Genomic DNA, 19,325 nt, shown 5'->3' with positions numbered 1-19,325 from the left:
TTAAAATAATTTAACAGACTAGAGCACTCATCACAATGTTTACAAAACTTCAGTCTAAAAATAACTACTCTAAAATTATCCAGACATAGGTACACAATTTATTCGAAAAATTAGTATTTTTTAGATAGTGTGACATCTGTTGGAACAACACTCAGAATAAAGCCAGATATCACTAATAAAATTGCTTCTTAATTAGTATTTGGGTTGGGACAATCTTCCATAAAATAAAATGTTTGTTGCTTCACCTTTTCCGGCAACAATCATAAAAACGGCAGGATGGTCCACAACGAATTTATCAAATCGAGGTTTTGGGGGTGGGTGAGATATTTTCACTGACACTGATACAACTATACCAAACATTAGTTGGATTCTCTATGCGGATTAATCAGTACACGTACCTGAAGCAGCAGCAGCTTCTGATCCCTTTTCATTAACATCGATACAAGCCTTTTGAAGTATTTTAGTTACGAACAAATTCTCATACTCTTTGAGTTCAATCATCCCCTTAAAATCGGCTTCGTCTTGGTCATAAATCACTTCAAGTCCAACCTAGAAAAATCACCAAGTGATGCACACTAACACCACTAGAACATACCTCTTTTATATAGTCATCCATGTCCATGGTCGTCTCGAATTTAAACTTAGGTAAATACACATCCAACGTTTTGGCGTGCAAGCCACTGAGAATTCTACTATGATCTATTTCAGACAGTGCAGCTTCCAGATCTCCAATCCCATTTTTCTCTCTTGGTAGCAAGATCACCATGTAGACCTGTCCGCCTTCATACGGCAAAGCCAAAATTTCAGACTTTAACTGATCGTTGGTTCCAACCCTACCAGTTTTTCGACCTTTCATCATTTGCACCTTCACCATATCACTACCATTCAAATAAAAATCTCTTTTCTTAGTCTTAGATTTAGAAAAAGTCTCATCCCAGTCTCCTTTAAAGTAGATCGCATTAAGGAGAAACAAAGTAGTCGAAGCTACCAATTCGGCGTTCACCATATCCTTGATTTTTCCGTGTGTTTTCTCAGCCACCCATTTGTTAATCTCTTTGACACTTCCACTTATCTGATCAAAATCCAAAGCTTCCACTTCAGAGCGAAAACATTCTTTAACAGTGTTTTGAAACGACGGCAAAAGTTCTCGTTCTTTTCTGAGGTAAATTTTGAAAGCAGTATGTAAAACTACTTTTTTTAATCTAGTCAAGTTGCGCGTTATTTCTTGGTAACCATTGGCTGTGCTTAAGGGGTCAGGAATTTGAAGCACTTTTTGGATGGTTTCTAGGGTCCCGGTTCCTGATCCTTGGTACGCCATGGCGATGACAACGTGAAGACTGAACGGGGAAAAGAACACATTTCCGGGTGTCCGGGAAAGGATTTGGTAAATCTTACTGGCGAAGGCGCCATTTCCTTGGAGAATTTCTGTGGTAAAATCTTGAGTGGAAGCCATCAATGTTGTTAATAGCTGAAAATGCACAACTATTCAAACTAATCAACTTTGGAAGTTTACGTCATAGTCAGTTGATGAAGGCTTAAATATTTAATTCGCTTTTCTATAAATCGGCCCCTAGTTTTCTTTGTTTAACACGATTCCTTAAGAACATATTTCACATGGTAATTTCTCGTAGAAAAATAACGATTTTACAATTAGCTCCGCCCCTCAGCTAACGACGAATAAAAATAATCATCAGAATCGAGACAGGGTGGGCGGGCGGGGACTATATTTTTTTTTCTTAATATACACATCCATGTTTTCATCATGAAAGACTTCAAACATGGTTAAAATGATTTTGCAAGGAAACATGGATTGCAAAATCAATATTTCCTTAAACAATTTTTCCATTTTAAACATGTTTTATGTTTCATGTTATGAAAAGAAGCCTACACATATTAAAACTAAAAGACAAAATGTAAGCCCGCCCACCCGCCCCATGTTAATTGTGATGATTTTTTTTATTCACTGTGTACCAAGGAGGCGGAGCCTAACTGCAAAATAGTTATTTTTTACAAGAAATTAAAAACATGCTTTTGAGTATCGTGTAGTTCAAAGAATACTATGCAATTAAGAAAAGAAAGCAAAATATAAACCCCGCGCACCCACCCCATCTAAATTGGGATGATTTTTTTGTTCATAGAAACTTAAAACACGTTTAAAATGATAAATTTTTGTAAGATAATATGTATTTTACAATTAGGCTCCGCCTCTGGGTCTGCCAACGAATAAAAACTGCATTACTATTTAAATCAGAGCAGGTATGGGTGGGGCTTAATCTTTGGCTTCATTTTTTTAATATACATAGTATTCTTTGAATAACACGACATTCAAAAAGATGTCTTATATGGGTAATTTCTTGTAGAGAAATAATAAGAATTTTGCAATTAAATAAAATTAAGATAAAAAAATCATTACAATTGAGATAGGGTGGGTGGGTGGGGCTTATATTTTGCCTTTTTTCTTGATATACGTAGTCGTCGTTTCAGAACAAGAAACTTAAAACATGGTTAAAGTGATACATTTTTGCAAGGAAAGATGGATATTTCCTTATACAAATTTTTCATCTTAAACATGTTTTAAGTTTTATGTTGTGAAAACAAGTCTACACATATTAAAACAAAAAGACAAAATCTAAACCCGCCCACCCGCCCTGTCTCAATTGTGATGATTTTTTTTATTCGCCGTTAAGCAACGGGGCGGATCTTAACTGCAAAATACTTATTTCTTTGCAAGAAATTAAAAACATGTTTTTGAGAATCGTGTTGTACAAAAAATACCATGTACATTAAGATAAAGCCGCAAAATATAAACCCCGCCCACCCACCCCGTCTCAATTCTAATGATTTTTTTATTCTTAGAAACTTAAAACACATTTAAAATGGTAAATTTATGTAAGGAAATATGTATTTTACAATTAAGCTCCGCCCCTAGGTCTGCCAACGAATAAAAACTTCATTACTATTTAAATCAGGCCAGGTATGGGTGGGGCTTAATATTTTAGTATTCTTTGAATAACATGATACTCAAAAAGATGTCTTATATGGTAATTTCTTGTAGAGAAACAATAAGAATTTTGTAATTAAATTAAATTAAGATAAAAAAATCATTACAATTGAGATAGGATAGGTGGGCGGGGCTTATATTTTTCCTTTTTTCTTAATATATCTAGTCTACTTTTCAGAACAAACAACATAAAACATGTTTACAATGGTAAATTCTTGTAAAAAAATATTTATCTTGTAATTAAGCCCCGCCCTTCAAAAATATGTTTTTAATTTCTCGTCGAGTAATAAAGATTTTGCAGTTAAGATCCGTTCCCATGATTCACGACGAGTAAAAAAAATCATCACAATTGCGATAGGGCGGGTGGGTGGGGCTTATGTTTTGCCTTTTACTTCTTAATATACGTAGCCATCTTTTCACAACAAGAAACTTAAAACATGCTTAAAATGGTACTTTTTTGCAAGGAAATATGGAGTTCGCTATTTTGGGGCGGAGCCTAATGGCAAAATTATTCCTTAAACAATTTTTCCATTTTAAATATGTTTTATGTTTCATGTTGTGATGAGAAATCTACACATATTAAAACAAAAAGGCAAAAGATAAGCCCGCCCACCCGCCCTATGTTAATTGTGATAATTTTTTTTCATTGACCGCCGCTTATATTTTGCCTTTTTTCTTAATATACGTACTCGTCTTTCCAGAACAAGAAACTTAAAACTTGTTTAAAATGGCAAATTCTTGTAGACAAATATTTATCTTACCATTAAGCCCCGTCCCTCAAAAATATGTATTTAATTCCTCGTAGAGTAATAAAGATTTTGCAGTTAAGCTCCGTCCTCTTGCCTCAGGACGAATAAAAAAAATTATCACAATTGAGACAGGGTGGGTGGGCGGGGCTTATATTTTACCTTTTGTTTTTCTTAATATACGTAGCCATCTTTTCACAACAAGAAACTTAAAACATGGTTAAAATGGTACTTTTTTGCACGGAAATATGGAGTTCGCTATTTTGGGGCGGAGCCTAATTGCAAAATCGTTCCTTAAACAACGTTTCCATTTTAAATATGTTTTATGTTTCATGTTGTGATGAGAAATCTAAACAAAAAGGCAAAAGATAAGCCCGCCCACCCGCCCTATCTTAATTGTGATGACTTTTTTTTATTCACTGTGAACTAAGGGAGCGAAGCTTAACTGCAAAATAGTTATCTCTTTACAAGAAATTAAAAACATGCTGTTGAGTATCGTATTTTCAGAGAATAATACATATATTAAGAAAAGAACGCAAAATATTTATTAATACCGCCCACCCACCGCATCTAAATTGTAATGATTTTTTTTATTCTTAGAAACTTAAAACACGTTTAAAATGATAAATTTTTGTAAGAAAATATGTATTTTACAATTAGGCTCCACCTCTGGGTCTGCCAACGAATAAAAACTTCATTACTATTTAAATCAGGGCAGGTATGGGTGGGGCTTAATCTTTGGCTTCATTTTTTTAAATATACATAGTATTCTTTGAATAACACTCATCACAATTGAGACAGGGTGGATGGGCGGGGCTTATATTTTGTCTTCTTTTTTCTTGATATAGACATCCATGTTTTCATCATAAGAAACTTCAAACATGGTTAAAATGGTGTTTGCAAGGAAACATGGATTTTGCAATTAAGGGGCGGAGCCTAAATATAAAATCTTTCCTTAAACAATTTTTCCATTTTAATGTATTATGTTTCATGTCGTAAAAAGAAGTCTACACATATTAAAACAAAAAGACAAAAGGTAAGCCCGCCCACCCGCCCTATCTTAATTGTGATGATTTTTTTATTCACTGTCAACCAAGGAGGCGGAGCTTAACTGCAAAATAGTTATTTCTTAAAAAAAAATTAAAAACATGCTGTTGAGTATCGTGTTGTTCAAAGAATACAATGTTAATTAAGAAAAAGAGGCAAAATATAAACCCCGCCCACCCACCCCATTTACATTGTGACGATTTTTTTATTCTTAAAAACTTAAAACACATTTAAAATGGTAAATTTATCTAAGGAAATATGTACTATACATTTAGGACTCCGCCCCTAGTTCTGCCAACGAATAAAAACTTCATTACTATTTATATCAAGGCAGGTATGGGTGGAGCACCATGTCTTACAAGCTTATTTCTTGTAGAAAAATAATAAGAATTTTGCAGTTAAATTCCGCTCCTTTGGCTCTCGACGATTATAAAAAAAATCATCACAAGTGAGATAGGGCGGGTGGGTGGGGTTATATTTTGCTTTTTTTCTTAATATACGTAGTCGATTCTTTAAAACAAAAAACTTAAAACATGTTTAAAATGATAAATTCTTGTGGACAAATATGGATCTCGCGATTAAGCCCCGCCCCTCAAAAATATGTTTTTAATTTCTCGTAGACCGTAGAGTAATAAAGATTTTGCAGTTAAGCTCCGTCCCCTTGATTCACGACGAATAAAAAAATCGTCACAATTGAGACAGGGAGGGTGGGCGGGGCTTATATCTTGCCTTTTTTTTTCTTAATATACGCAACCATCTTTTCACAACAATAGACTTAAAACATGGTTAAAATGGTACATTTTTGCAAGGGAATATGCATTTCGAAATTTTGGAGCGGACCTAATTGCAATATTTCCTTATAAAAATTTTCCATTTTAAACATGTTTTATGTTTCATGTTGTGGAAAAAGTCTACACATTTTAAAACAAAAAGACAAAACATAAGCCCGCCCACCCGCCCTATGTTAAGTGTGATGATTTTTTTTATTTACTATGAACCAAAGGGGGTGGGGCTTAACTTCAAAATAGTTATTTCTTTACAAGAAATTAAAAACATGCTGTTGAGTATCGTGTTGTTCAAAGAATACTAAGAATATTAAGAAAAGAAGGCAAAATATAAACCCCGCCCACCCACTGCATCTAAATTGTGATTATTTTCTTTATTTTTAGAAACTTAAAACACGTTTAATATGGTAAATTTTTGTAGGAAAATATGTATTTTACAATTAGGCTCCGCCTCTGGGTCTGCCAACAAATAAAAACTTCATTACTAATTAAATCAGAGCAGGTATGGGTGGGGCTTAATCTTTGTAGAGAAATAATAAAATTTTGCAATTAAATTAAATTAAGACAAAAAAAATCATTACAATTTAGATAAGGTGAGTGGGCGGGGCGTATATTTTGCCCTTTTTTCTTAATATACGTAGTCGTTTTTTCAGAACAAGAAACTTAAAACATGTTTAAAATGGCAAATTCTTGTAGACAAATATTTATCTTGCAATTAAGCGCCGCCCCTCAAAAATATGTTTTTAATTTCTAATAGAGTAATAAAGATTTTGCAGTTAAGCTCTGTCCCCTTCGCTCAGGACGAATAAAATACAATTATCACAATTGAGATAGGGCAGGTGGGCGGGGCTTATTTTTACCTTTTTTGTTCTTAATATACGTATCCATTTTTCACAACAAGAAACTTAAAACATGGTTAAAATGGTACATTTTTACAAGGAAATATGGATTTCGCAATTTTAGGGCGGAGCCTAATTGTAATATACAAATTTTCCATTTTAAACATATTTTATGTTTCATGTTGTGAAAAGAAGTCTACACACATTAAAACAAAAAGGCAAAAGGTAAGCCCGCCCACCCACCCTGTCTTAATTGTGATAATTTTTTTCTTATTCACTGTTAACTAAGTGGGTGGAGCTTAACTGCAAAATAGTTATTTCTTTAAAAAAAATTAAAAACATGCTGTTGAGTATCGTGTTGTTCCAAGAATACTTTGTATATTAAGAAAAGAAGGAAAATATAAACCCCGCCCACCCACCCTTTCTCAATTGTTACCATTTTTTTATTCTTAGAAATTCAAACACGTTTAAAATCGTAAACTTTTGTAATAAAATATGCATTTTACAATTAGGTTCCGCCTCTAGTTCTGACAACGAATAAAAACTTCATTACTATTTAAATCAGGGCAGGTGTGGGTGGGGTTTAATCTTTGCCTTCATTTTTATAATATACACAGTATTCTTTGAATAACGCGATACTCAAAAAGATGTCTTATATGCTAATTTCTTGTAGAAAAATAATAAGAATTTTGCAATTAACTTGGATTAAGATAAAAAAAATCATTACAATAGAAATAGGGTGGGTAGGCGGGGCTTATATTTTGCTTTTTTTTTTTTAATATACGTAGTCACCTTTTCAGAACTTGAAACTTAAAACATGTTCAAAATGGTAAACTCTTGTAGACAAATGTGGATCTTGCAATTAAGCTCCGCCCCTCGATCTGACAGCGAATCACAATTGGGAATTTTTTCCTAATATACGTAATATTCTTTGAACAACACGATACTCAAAACATGTTTTTAATTTCTCGTAGAGAAATAATAATTTTGCAGTTAGGCTTGCCCCCCTTGGCTTACGACGAACAAAAAAAAATCATCACAATTGAGATCGGGTGGGTGGGCGGGGCTTATATTTTGCATTTTTTCTTAGTATGTGTAGACTTATTTGGACAACAAGAAGCGTAAAACATGTCTAAAATTGTAACTTTTAGTAATAATCAACTTAAACGTTCCACTCTTCTTCTACAACCGCTTTAAATACGGCAAAAGTTGAACATCAAAGTTAGTTTCAACGGCAACTTGGCAAAGGAGCTTATAAATGACAATTTTCAGCTCTAAAAGCGTCAGCGGGTGAATTTAAAAAGAATTAAAGGGGTCCACAGAGAAATTCGAATTAAAAATCGATCTCAAAAGAGGAATGAAAATAACATTGTACACCTAAGTAATTTAGATTCGTCAACCATAAATCGAAATAAAAAAGTCGGCCTGCGTTTAGAAGAAATTTTGTCTTTTGATCGTAAAACTTTTCATCGTAATTAGAAAGCTGCTGAAATGAATCATGAATTCTTGTCTGATTATTTTTACGAAAGCAGCTTTAACTCACCCAAGATTTCACTAAATTTTGTTTGTACCTATGATGGCAGTGTTGTGCGATATACCAAAAATATAAAGTACCAATCAATAGTTTCGCTATACCAGAGAGCAAGTCTTCGAAGCGATTGCGCAGAATTGTGATTCGTTTTATTAGTGACAGTTCAGTTGTAGATATATTGAGATGAGGATTTTCGTAATGTGACATATCAACATTGTTAGATTTGTTTAATTTATAGTGAAAAAATGGGTTTAAAATTTGATCTACCTGTTCCCAATACTTATACTAATGAAGTTAAAAATATTTGCTTTTTTGTTCATTTTTGCAGATTACTTTTACAAACAGTTCTGGTTGAATCAACATTCAGAAGAGAAAAACATCGCTTCAACAATTAGTTCATTTTAAATAGGAACATAAGTGCATTATTAATTGAACATTACCGTATATGAACAGGACTTTCTATGTAACAAACACTTTGAACCATGACTGTCCAGAATTCCAGATGTCAATATTCCAAGTTCATGAACTCCAAGAAAAAATGTGTTATGCAACCAGTGATACTCAAGCGTATGCTTATTCCGCAATCAACAAAATAGCTCAGAACTTCGAGCATTTTTTTATGTCACTAATATTCCAAGTTCATATACACCGAGAAAACAAAATGTTAGAAGATCACTGATGCTCAAACAAGTGACAATCGAAATCACAGAATTAAAAACATTAATAGATTCGAATCGAACAAAAATCAATATATCACACTACAGAAAATGTAGCTTGGTGTAATATAATAACTAAAACGCGGGAGAGTAACACTAATAAATGTGTAAAAAAGTAATACATATTTAAAAACTTGAAAATTATAGTCGAGGTTCTAATTTGTTAGATTATTCCAAATACTTTTTTAGTGAACAATTTTATACAGAATAAGATATTGACTAAACAAAAGTTTGAATTAAGAAAGGGATAATTTCTTTAGTAAAAGCCTTAAAACTAAACAGTTATTCGACAATCTTTCCTGATTTGATTGCATAAAGTAGAATATTAAATACTACCTATTGAGAAATGGATACCGTTTTTTCAAGGTAAGAGCAAGAAATTTCTGTTATTACAATTTTGTAAATTATAAAACGATTACACACAATAAAATACCTCCTCTGATCACTTTTTTATTTTAATTTTCATTTCTACAATTATAGTTTTTCATGTAAAAAAAGTTTTGTAAGAATGCACAGCCAGCGAGTGGATGTTTAGCACATTTAGAAAATTCGCTTTATATTAAGGGGTTTCTCATGAAATTTGCGAAATCACTCAAGATGCCACTATTTGTTACTTCTTCAGGGTGGGACAGTCTTCCATAAAATAAAACGTTTGGTTTTTCAAATAATCCGGCAACAATCATAAAAACGGCAGGATGGTCCACAACAAACTTCAAAGGTTTTATTGTTCTTCCTTTGCTAGATACCTGAACAATCGTTCCTACAACTATACCAAACATTAGTACGATTTTCTATAAGAATTCATTGGTACATGTACCTGAAGCAGCAGCAGCTTCTGATCCTTTTTCGTTAACATCAATACAAGCCTTTTGAAGTATTTTAGTTACGCACAAATTCTTTCCCTCTTCGAGTTCGATCATCCCCTTTAAATCGGCTTTGACTGGATCATAAATCACTTCAAGTCCAATCTAGAAAAAATCACAAATTGATGCACAATTACCTCGCTGATACCACTCGAACATACCTCTTTTATCAAGTCATCCATTTCCATGGTCGTCTCGAATTTAAATTTTGGTAAAGACACATCTACTACTAAAAAATTCAATTCATTGAAAGTTTGAATATCATTCGTTTCAGATAGTAGAGCTTCCAGTTCTCCAATCCCATTTTTATCTTCTGGTAAGAAGATCATCATGTAGATCTGTTCACCCTCATACGGCAAAGCAAGAATTTGAGACTTTAAACGTTTATTGTACTTGTAAAAACCATCTTTTCGACCTTCCATCATTTGCACTTTCACCACATCGTGATCGTTCAGATAAAAATTTCTCACCTTAGTCTTACGTTCAGAAAAAGGTATATCCCAGTTGCCTTTAAAATATATCGCGTTAAGAAGAAGCAAAGAAGTAGAAGCTATCAAATCGTCATCCACGATATCCTCGATTTTTCCGTGTGTTTTTTCAGAGACCCATTGGTTTATGTGTTTGACCGTTGCGCTCCTTTGATCAAAATCCAGAGATTCCACTTCAGAGTCAAAATATTCTTTGACCGTGTTTTCAAACGACGATAAAAGTCGAAATTCTTTTCTGAGGTAAATTTTGAAAGCAGTGTGTAAAACTACTTTTTTTAATCTAGTCAAGTTGCGCGTTATTTCTTGGTAACCAATGGCTGTGCTTAAGGGGTCAGGAATTTGAAGTACTTTTTGGATGGTTTCTAGGGTCACGTTTCCTGATCCTTGGTACGCCATGGCGATGACAATGTGAAGGCTGAACGGAGAAAAGAACACATTTCCGGGTGTCCGGGAAAGGATTTGGTAAATCTTATTGGCGAAGGCGGCATTTCCTTCGAGAATTTCTTTGGTAAAATCTTGACTGGAAGCCATCAATGCTGTTAATAGCTGAAAGTGTAGAACTATTCAAACTAAGCAACTTTGGAAGTTTACGTCATAGTCAGTTGATGAATGATTAAATATTTAATTTGCTAGTTTTCTTTGTATAACACGATTACTTAAGAACGTATTTCACATGGTGATTTCTCGTAGAAAAATAACGATTTTACAATTAAGCTCCGCCCCTCGGCTTACGACAAATAAAAAAATCGTCAGAATCGAGACAAGGCGGGCGGGCGGGGGTTATAGTTTACCTTTTGTTTTTCTTAATATACACACCCATGTTTTCATCATAAGAAACTTCAAACATGTTTAAAATGGTGTTTGCAAGGAAACATGGATTTTGCAATTAAGGGGCGGAGCCTAATTACAAAATCATTCCTTAAACAATTTTTCCATTTTAATGTATTATGTTTCATGTCGTAAAAAGAAGTCTACACATATTAAAACAAAAAGACAAAAGGTAAGCCCGCCCACCCGCCCTATCTTAATTGTGATGATTTTTTTATTCACTGTGAACCAAGGAGGCGGAGCTTAACTGCAAAATAGTTATTTCTTTAAAAAAAATTAACAACATTGTGTTGAGTATCGTGTTGTTCAAAGAATACAATGTATACTAAGAAAAAGAGGCAAAATATAAACCCCGCCCACCCACCCTATCTCAATTGTAACGATTTTTTTATTCTTAGAAATTTAAAGCACGTTTAAAATCGTAAATTTTTGTAGGAAAATATGCATTTTACAATTAGTTTCCGCCTGTACGAGTAGTTATGACAACGAATAAAAACTTAATTTCTATTTAAATCAGGGCAGGTATGGGTGGAGCTTAATTTTTGGCTTCATTTTTTTTTTATACATAGTATTCTTTGAGTAACCCGATACTCAAAAAGATGTCTTATATGGTAATTTCTTGTAGAGAAACAATAAGAATTTTGCAATTAAATTAAATTAAGACAAAAAAATCATTATAACTGAGATAGGGTGGGTGGGCGGGGCTTAAATTTTGCCTTTTTTCTTAATATACGTAGGCGTCTTTTCAGAACACGAAACTTAAAACATGTTTAAAATGGTAAATTCTTGTAGACAAATATTTATCTTGTAATTAAGCCGCGCCCTTCAAAAATATGTTTTTAATTTCTCGTAGAGTAATAAAGATTTTGCAGTTCAGCTCCGTCCCTTTGACTCACGACGAATAAAAAAAATCATCACAATTGAGATAGGGCGGGTGGGCGGGGCTTATATTTTGCCTATTTTTTTCTTAATATACGTAGCCATCTTTTCACAACAAGAGACTTAAAACATGGTTAAAATGGTACATTTTTGCAAGGAAATATGCATTTCGCAACTTTGGGGCGGAGCCTAATCGTAATATACAAATTTTCCATTTTAAACATATTTTATGTTTCATGTTGTGAAAAGAAGTCTACACATATTAAAACAAAAAGACAAAAGGTAAGCCCGCCCACCCGCCCTATGTTAATTGTGATGATTTTTTTTTATTTACTGTGAACCAAGGGGACGGAGCTTAACTGCAAAATAGTTATTTTTTTACAAGAAATTAAAAACATGCTGTTGAGTATCGTATTGTTCAAAGAATACTATGTATATTAAGAAAAGAAGGAAAATATAAACCCCGCCCACCCACCCTTTCTCAATTGTGACGATTTTTTTATTCTTAGAAATTTTAAAGACGTTTAAAATCGTAAATTTTTATAAGAAAATATGCATTTTACAATTAGGTTCCGCCTCTAGTTCTGACAACGAATAAAAACTTAATTTCAATTTAAATCAGGGCAGGTATGGGTGGGGCTTAATCTTTGACTTCATTTTTTTAATATACGTAGTATTTTTTGAGTAACACGATACTCAAAAAGATGTCTTATATGGTAATTTCTTGTAGAGAAATAATAAGAATTTTGCAATTAAATTAAATTAAGATAAAAAAAATCATTACAATTGAGATAGGGTGGGTGGGCGGGGCTTATATTTTGCCTTTTCTCTCAACACACGTAGTCGTCTTTTCAGACCAAGAAACTTAAAACATGTTCAAAATCGTAAATTCTTGTAGACAAATATAGATCTTACAATTAAGCTCCGCCCCTCGATTTGACAAGGAATCACAATTGGGAATTGAGATCGGGGCGGGTATGGGCGGGGCTTATTATTTGGTGTTATTTTTTCCTAATATACATAATATTCTTTGAACACGATACTCACAAATAAGTTTTTATTTTCTCGTAGAGAAATAAGAATTGTGCAGTTAGGCTTCGCCCCCTTGGCTTACGACGAATAAAAAAAATCGTCACAATTGAAATCGGGTGGGTGGGCGGGGCTACATTTTGCCTTTTTTTTAATAGTATGTGTAGACTTAGTTTGACAAGAAACGTAAAACATGGCTAAAAGGGTACATTTTTGTAATCAACTTAAATCCTCCACTCTTCTACGACCCCTTTAAATACGGGAAAAGTTGAACATCAAAGTTAGTATCAACGGCAACTTGGCAAAGGAGCTTATAAATGACAATTTTCAGCTCTAAAAGCGTCAGCGGGTGAATTTAAAAAGAATTAAAGTGGTCCACAGAGAAATTCGAATTAAAAATCGATCTCAGAAGAGGAATGAAAATAACATTGTACACCTAAGTAATTTAGATTCGTCAACCATAAATCGAAATAAAAAAGTCGGCCTACGTTTAGAAGAAACTTTTCTGTTTTGATCGTAAAACTTTTCATCGTCATTAGAAAGCTGCTGAAATGAATCATGAATTCTTGTCTGATTATTTTTACGAAAGCAGCTTTAACTCACCCAAGATTTCACTAAATTTTGTTTGTACCTATGGTGGCAGTGTTGTGCGATATACCAAAAATATAAAGTAGCAATCAATAGTTTCCCTAGACCAGAGAGCAAGTCTTCGAAGCGATTGCGCAGAATTGTGATTCGTTTTATTAGTGACAGTTCAGTTGTAGATATATTGAGATGAGGATTTTCGTAATGTGACATATCAACATTGTTAGATTTGTTTAATTTATAGTGAAAAAATGGGTTTAAAATTTGATCTACCAGTTCCCAATACTTATACTGATGAAGTTAAAAATATTTGCTTTTTTGTTCATTTTTGCAGATTACTTTTACAACCAGTTCTGGTTGAATCAACATTCAGGAGAGAAAAACATCGCTTCAACAATTAGTTCATTTTAAATAGGAACATAAGTGCATTATTAATTGAACATTACCGTATATGAACAGGACTTTCTATGTAACAAACACTTTGAACCATGACTGTCCAGAATTCCAGATGTCAATATTCCAAGTTCATGAACTCCAAGAAAAAAATATGTTATGCAACCAGTGATACTCAAACGTATGCTTATTCCGCAATCAACAAAATAGCTCAGAACTTAGTGCATTTTTTGATGTCACTAATACTCCAAGTTCATATACACCGAGAAAACAAAATGTTAGAAGATCACTTATGCGCAAACTAGTGACAATCGAAATCACAGAATTAAAAATATTAATAGATTCGAATCGTACTTAACAAAAATCAATATATCACACTACAGAAAATGTAAGTTCAGATAAGTTTAATAACGTTTTCAACCATGGCGATTAAATAGTACAAGAGATAATCTCCAGCAAATTTTCTTCGTATGACTTAAACATATACATAAATGTTCAGTAATATTTTTTCATTGGGTAATTGAAGATTATAATATTAAAACAAGTTACAACCAAGTTGACTGAAAATGACCATAACTCAAGTACGAAAGTAATGAAATGTGCTCTGACCTCTTGGTTTAATATAATAACTAAAAAGTAATATTTAAAAACTTGAAAATTATAGTCGAGGTTCTAATTTGTTAGATTATTCCAAATATTTTTTAGTGAACAATTTTATAGGGAATAAGATGTTGACTAAACAAAAGTTTGAATTAAGAAAGGGATAATTTCTTTACTAAAAGCCTTAAAACTAAACAGTTATTCGACAATCTTTCCTGATTTGATTGCATAAAGTAGAAAATTAAATACTACCTATTGAGAAATGGATACCGTTTTTTCAAGGTAAGAGCAAGAAATTTCTGTTATTACAATTTTGTAAATTATAAAACGATTACAGACAATAAAATACCTCCTCTGATCACTTTTTTATTTTAATTTTCATTTCTACAATTATAGTTTTTCATGTAAAAAAAGTTTTGTAAGAATGCACAGCCAGCGAGTGGATGTTTAGCACATTTAGAAAATTCGCTTTATAGTTATTAAGGGGTTTCTCATGAAATTTGCGAAATCACTCAAGATACCACTATTTGTTACTTCTTCAGGGTGGGACAGTCTTCCATAAAATAAAACGTTTGGTTTTTCAAATAATCCGGCAACAATCATAAAAACGGCAGGATGGTCCACAACAAACTTCAAAGGTTTTATTGTTCTTCCTTTGCTAGATACCTGAACAATCGTTCCTAGAACTATACCAAACATTAGTACGATTTTCTATAAGAATTCATTGGTACATGTACCTGTAGCAGCAGCCGCTTCTGATCCTTGTTCGTTAACATCAATATAAGCCTTTTGAAGTATTTTAGTTACGCACAAATTCTCTCCCTCTTCGAGTTCGATCATCCCCTTTAAATCGGCTTTGACTGGATCATAAATCACTTCAAGTCCAATCTAGAAAAAATCACAAATTGATGCACAATTATCTCGCTGATACCACTCGAACATACCTCTTTTATCAAGTCATCCATTTCCATGGTCGTCTCGAATTTAAATTTTGGTAAAGACACATCTACTACTAAAAAATTCAATTCATTAAAAGTTTGAATATCATTCGTTTCAGATAGTAGAGCTTCCAGTTCTCCAATTCCATTTTTATCTTCTGGTAAGAAGATCATCATGTAGATCTGTTCACCCTCATACGGCAAAGCAAGAATTTGAGACTTTAAACGTTTATTGTACTTGTAAAAACCATCTTTTCGACCTTCCATCATTTGCACTTTCACCACATCATGATCGTTCAAATAAAAACACTTGATTTTAGTCTTATTTTCACAAAATGGTACAGCCCATTTGCCCTTAAAATATATCGCGTTAAGAAGAAGCAAAGAAGTAGAAGCTATCAAATCGTCATCCACGATATCCTCGATTTTTCCGTGTGTTTTTTCAGAGACCCATTCGTTTATCTCTTTGACCGCAGCGCTCGTTTGATCAAAATCTAGGGATTTCACTTCAGAGTCAAAATACTTTTTGACCGTGTTTTCGAATGAGGATAAAAGTCGAAATTCTTTTCGAATGTAAATTTTGAAAGCAGTGTGTAAAAGTGCGTTTTTTAATGACGTCAAGTTGCGCGTTATTTCTTGGTAACCAATTGCTGTGTTTAAGGGGTCAGGAATTTGAAGTACTTTTTGGATGGTTTTTAGTGTCTCGTTTCTGGCTCCTTGGTACGCCATGGCGATGACAATGTGAAGACTGAACGGAGAAAAGAACACATTTCCGGGTGTCCGGGAAAGGATTTTGTAAATCTTGTTGGTGAAGGCGGCATTTCCTTGGAGAATTTCGTTGGTAAAATCTTGACTGGAAGCCATCAAAAGTTATTTAACACTGAAGAATGCTCCTCACACTGTTGTTAATAGCTGCAATTGCAGAACAGTTCAAACTAACCAACTTTGGAAATTTTCGGGACACATTGATTTGATGAATTTAAAACAAATTAAATCCACATTAGTTGCGTTGTTAACGAAATTAGCATTGTGTACCTAAGTAATTCTGATTCGTCAAATAAAAAAGTCTGTATGATATTCAGCCTACGCTACGTTTAGAAGAAGCTTTTCTCGACTTTTCTACAGACAGCTCTTTTTGGTCGTAAAACTTTTCATCGTCTTTAGAAAGCTGCTAAATTATGATGTGATGCTTCATTATCTTTACGAAAGCAGCGTTACGAATAACTCACCTCAGAAATCCCTAGATTTTTTTGTACCTACGATGACAGAGTTGTGCGTTATATAAAAATCATAGTGGACCAATCAATACTTTCCCCAAATATCAGAGAGCAAGTCTTCCAAGCGATTCACGCTTGCGTGGAATTGTCTTGTTTTATTGTTGGCAGTCCAGTTGTATATTGACATTTTGATTAAAAACAAACAATTTTGGAAGTTGCGAGTTCAAATTATAACGTTGTTAATTGGTGGCTAGGACCATTAAATTAACTATTCTTCATGTGAATACTATTACGGTGACATACAAAAATCGAAATGAGAATTTAGTTTAAGAAAAAGATGTCTCGTACGAATTTATTTATAATAAATCCAATTATATATTTTTTTATAAAATAAGAGTGTCTGTTTACCACAATTTTACGTATCAAAATAACCAAAAACAACATGTGGTAGATCTTTCTTCTTAATTAGTACTTTGGGTGGTACAACCTTCCATAAAACAAAATGTTTGTGTTTTTAGGCTTTCCGGCAACAATCATGAAAATCGCAGGATGATCCACAACGAACTTATAATTTGACTTTACCACGTCCGTACAGCATACTTCGACTTGCATTTCTATAACTAAACTTCAAACATTGGCACGATCTTGTATTCGAGCATGATCAGAACACATACCTGTAACCGCGGCCGCTTCTGCCCCCTTTTCGTTAACCTCAATACAAGCCTTTTGCAGTATTTTACTAACGAATAAATTTTGCCCGGCGCCTAATCTTATCATCTTCTTAAAATCGGCGTTCACTTCGTCGTACATCACGGCAAGCCCCATCTAGAAAAGTCACCAGTTTATACACAACCACCACATCGACCGTACCAAGACATACCTCTTTTACAACATCGTTCAACTCGATGGACGTCTCGAATTTAAACTTCGGTAAAGACACGTCCACTTTTCTTCGACGCAAGTTAGTGAAGATTTCGCTAAGATTCATCTGACTCAACGCAGCTTCCAGGTTTCCAATCCCATTTTTCTCCTCTGGTAGTATGATAGTCATCTTGATCCCGTTATCACAGTAAGGCAAAACCAAAATTTGACAATTCAGTTGTTCGTCGAACTTGTAGGAAGCGTTTTTTATACCCGTCATCATCTGCACCTGCGCCACGCTCTCGTCATTCAAATAAAAAGGCATCTCTCGAGTTTTATTTTCAGAAAAGGGTGAATCCCAGTCGCCTTTAAAATAGAGCGCGTTAAGAAGAAACAGACAAGAAGACTCAACGGATCTTTCGGTGACGATCTGTCTGATTTTTCCGTGTGTTTTTTCGGCTACCCATTCGTTTACCGTTTTTGCGGTTTCCGTTGGTTTTTTAAAATCGGCGAGTTCGACTTCTGAGTCAAAGTACTCTTTAACGGTACTTGCAAATGACGGCAAGAGTTGTTTTTCTTTGTCGAGGTAGATCTTGAATGCTGTATGTAAGAACCCATTTTTTAACGATGTCAGGTTGCGGATTATTTGTTTGTAACCAATGGCCGTATTTAAAGGGTCAGGAATTTCGAGCACTTTTTGGATACTTTCTAGTGTCTCGGTTCCTGTTGCTTGATAGGCCATGGCGAGAATAACGTGGAGACTGAACGGCGAAAAGAAAACATTTCCGGGTTTCCGGGAAAGGATTTGGTAAATTTTGTTGGTGAAGGCGACGTTACCTTGGAGAATTTCTTGGGCATGATTTTGATCAGAAGACATTTAAAATGATTTTACACGAAAGACCAGTTTTAGCACTGGTGTTGATAGTCGAAATTATAAGAATTCTGTACACGCACTAGCCGCTACCGAGTTCAATTTAAAAATAAATTTCTCCAAAATTACAACTGCTGTGTATTTCGCGACTAAATATAGTTCTTGGCAGACTATTTTTTATTGCGACCTATAAATATTCTTCAGTCGAAAATTGGCATTTTTTACATAGTGCTGACATTTGTTTATAACATCACCATAACATTTTTACGGCAATGATTCCTAGAAAAAAGTTTCGGAAAACAATAATTGATACCTGATAATTGGGAAACGAATTATTTCTTCCACAAGCAAATATATTTGTGAAAGTAAAAGTTGCCAAAACAAAGAGCAAATTTATGTTTTAACTTTGGTTCAACGTTTTGTAAAAGATGGTTCATTCAATTATCTATAATAAGCATACCTGTGCGTAACGCCTGATGAGAATTTTTAATAATAACAATAGTAATAATAATAGTTTATCGTCTAACAGATCAATGCTCCAATAGAGACAACAAGAAAAAAACATGGTTAAAATGGTACATTTTTGCAAAGAAATATGAATTTTGTATTTATCGGGCGGAGCCTAATTGCAAAATCGATATTTCCTTATATAAATTTTCCATTTTAAATGTTTTAAGACGACTATGTATATTAAGAAAAATGGCAAAATATAAGCCCCGCCCACCCACCCTGTCTCAATTCGAAATCCTTGTAGACAAATATGGATCTTGCAATTAAGCCCCGCCCCTTGATCTGATATCCAAAAACAAGTTTTTAATTTCTCGTAGAGAACTAATGATTTTGCAGTTCAGCTTCGCCCTCTTGGATCACAACGAATAAAAAAAATCATCACAAATGAGATAGGGTGGGTGGGCGCGGTAACATTTTGCCTTTGTTTCTTAATATATATAGTTTTTTCGACAACAAGAAACTTTTTTAAAATGGTAAATTTTTGAAGTAATCATCTTAAATCTTCCACTTTACGAAAATAACTAATTGGCACTAAATTTAAATCCATTTAACTTGTCAATTTTCCAGTTGGTGTGACCTATTCCAATTTCTTGTTACA

At 33.7% G+C, this 19,325-nt stretch overlaps 3 protein-coding genes across 3 annotated transcripts; all 3 read right to left on the bottom strand.

Annotated features, from left to right (window-relative positions):
* Positions 1 to 26: 26 nt before the first annotated feature.
* On the bottom strand, positions 27 to 8,156 carry LOC135130763 (serpin B6-like). Its single transcript, XM_064058182.1, has 4 exons — positions 7,962 to 8,156; positions 596 to 1,468; positions 399 to 549; positions 27 to 347 (listed from the first exon to the last, which is right to left on the bottom strand). The coding sequence occupies exons 1-4, from the start codon at positions 8,154 to 8,156 to the stop codon at positions 193 to 195; spliced, it is 1,374 nt and encodes a 457-aa protein (XP_063914252.1). The 3' UTR covers positions 27 to 192.
* A 955-nt stretch (positions 8,157 to 9,111) lies between these two features.
* LOC135130762 (antichymotrypsin-2-like) lies at positions 9,112 to 13,550 on the bottom strand. Its single transcript, XM_064058181.1, has 4 exons — positions 13,356 to 13,550; positions 9,690 to 10,562; positions 9,483 to 9,633; positions 9,112 to 9,431 (listed from the first exon to the last, which is right to left on the bottom strand). The coding sequence occupies exons 1-4, from the start codon at positions 13,548 to 13,550 to the stop codon at positions 9,220 to 9,222; spliced, it is 1,431 nt and encodes a 476-aa protein (XP_063914251.1). The 3' UTR covers positions 9,112 to 9,219.
* Positions 13,551 to 14,682: 1,132 nt separating this feature from the next.
* LOC135130761 (uncharacterized) lies at positions 14,683 to 18,587 on the bottom strand. The gene is made up of 6 exons (XM_064058180.1): positions 17,366 to 18,587; positions 17,160 to 17,310; positions 16,958 to 17,105; positions 15,275 to 16,133; positions 15,068 to 15,218; positions 14,683 to 15,016 (listed from the first exon to the last, which is right to left on the bottom strand). The coding sequence occupies exons 1-6, from the start codon at positions 18,221 to 18,223 to the stop codon at positions 14,787 to 14,789; spliced, it is 2,397 nt and encodes a 798-aa protein (XP_063914250.1). The 5' UTR covers positions 18,224 to 18,587; the 3' UTR covers positions 14,683 to 14,786.
* Positions 18,588 to 19,325: the final 738 nt, after the last annotated feature.

The sequence above is a fragment of the Zophobas morio genome, unplaced genomic scaffold (assembly GCF_036711695.1).
Source record: "Zophobas morio isolate AGI-343-1 ecotype UQ-CSIRO unplaced genomic scaffold, CSIRO_AGI_Zmor_V1 ptg000018l, whole genome shotgun sequence".
Classification (NCBI taxonomy): domain Eukaryota; kingdom Metazoa; phylum Arthropoda; class Insecta; order Coleoptera; family Tenebrionidae; genus Zophobas; species Zophobas morio.
This window is presented reverse-complemented; position numbering and strand designations above follow the sequence as displayed.